This window comes from Cebus imitator, unplaced genomic scaffold, assembly GCF_001604975.1.
Source record: "Cebus imitator isolate Cc_AM_T3 unplaced genomic scaffold, Cebus_imitator-1.0 Scaffold277, whole genome shotgun sequence".
Lineage (NCBI taxonomy): Eukaryota > Metazoa > Chordata > Mammalia > Primates > Cebidae > Cebus > Cebus imitator.
The window spans coordinates 1,825,569-1,827,053 of NW_016107592.1; the positions used below are offsets into that span (position 1 = coordinate 1,825,569).

The window sequence follows — 1,485 nt, forward strand, 5'->3', positions numbered from 1 at the left end:
TTTTGGAGACGGAGTCTCGCTCTTATTGCCCAGGCTGGAGTACAATGGCACAATCTTGGCTCTCCACAACCTCCACCTCCCGAGTAGCTGGGACTACAGGCATGTGTCACCACGCATGACTAATCTTCTATTTTTAGTAGAAATGGGGTTTCTCTTTGTGGTCAGGCTGGTCTCGAACTCTCGACCTCAGGTGATCTGCCCACCTGGGCCTCCCAAAGTGCTGGGATTATAGGCATAAGCCACCTCGCCTGGCTACTGCCCAGCTTTTAAAGATATTTCTAGAAGCAGTTTTACCCTTCTCTGCTTTTATGTGAATGACATTGAATATGCTTCCAGCATGAGCCTTTTTGGCAGGAGGCCCAGCCAAGACTTAACTGTGGCTTCTGCTCCATCTGGGGACTGTTGGGGCTCAATGAGTTACACAATCCTAGTTATTCTCAAAATTGAGTCATGGCTGTGCTCCCCAGTGGCACAGCTCTGAAAACAAATTGGGACGATGGGAGGCGAGCCTGCTAGATTAGAGGTGCAGTGCATTGGATCATCCCTCCTACTTTCCGGTTCACCACATATGGTCAGTGTCCTAGGTTTTAGAGTAAGGGCCAAAGCAACAGCATGTGAGGATTTCACCTTACTGGTGAAGACACACCTGTTCTCAGAGTAGGAGACAGCTTCCAGGAATATCAGCAAAAACAAACCACAGGAAAAGACAGATAAATTTAACTACATAAAAAGTCAACCTGAGACTAGCGAGCAATACAGTCAGGATGGTTAAAGGTGACCCCAGGAAATCAAAGGGCAAGACGTCTGCTTATGCCTTCTTTGTGCAGACGTGCAGAGAAGAATATAAGAAGAAATGCCCAGAGGTCCCTGTCAGTTTTGCAGAATTTTCCAAGAAATGCTCTGAGAGGTGGAAGACAATGTCCGGGAAAGAGAAACCTAAATTTGATGACATGGCAAAGGCGGATAAAGTGCGCTGTGATCAGGAAATGGAGGATTATGGACCAGCCAAGGGAGGCAAGAAGAAGGATCCTAATACCCCCAAAAGGCCACTGTCTGGATTCTTCCTGTTCTATTCAGATCAAGTCCGCAAACCCTGGCATCTCTATTGGAGACGTGGCAAAAAAGCTGGGTGAGAGGAGGAATAAGCTAAATGACAGTGGCAAAGCTGAAGGAGAAGCACAAGAAGGGCGTTGCTGACAGTAAGTCGAAAGGAGAGTTAGATGATGGCATAAAGTGTCCTGCTAAAGTTGCCTGGAAAAAGGTGGAAGAGGAAGATGAAGACGAGGAGGAGGATGAATAAAGAAACTGTTTATCTGTTAAAAAGAAAGTCAACCTTATTTTAATTTTAATTAAAAAAAATTTTTTTGGCCGGGCGCGGTGGCTCAAGCCTGTAATCCCAGCACTTTGGGAGGCCGAGGCGGGTGGATCACGAGGTCAAGAGATCGAGACCATCCTGGTCAACATGGTGAAACCCCGTCTCTACTA

The 1,485-nt window shown here is 46.8% G+C and overlaps 1 protein-coding gene across 1 annotated transcript in view; it reads left to right on the forward strand.

Annotated features, from left to right (window-relative positions):
- Window positions 1–309: 309 nt before the first annotated feature.
- The window catches only part of STK40 (serine/threonine kinase 40), a 26,047-nt gene continuing 24,871 nt past the window's right edge, over window positions 310–1,485 (forward strand). Inside the window, 3 exon segments of the mRNA XM_017501048.2 lie at window positions 310–1,078; window positions 1,080–1,157; window positions 1,159–1,199. Coding sequence (XP_017356537.2) covers window positions 765–1,078; window positions 1,080–1,157; window positions 1,159–1,199 — 433 coding nt within the window. The 5' untranslated portion in view covers window positions 310–764.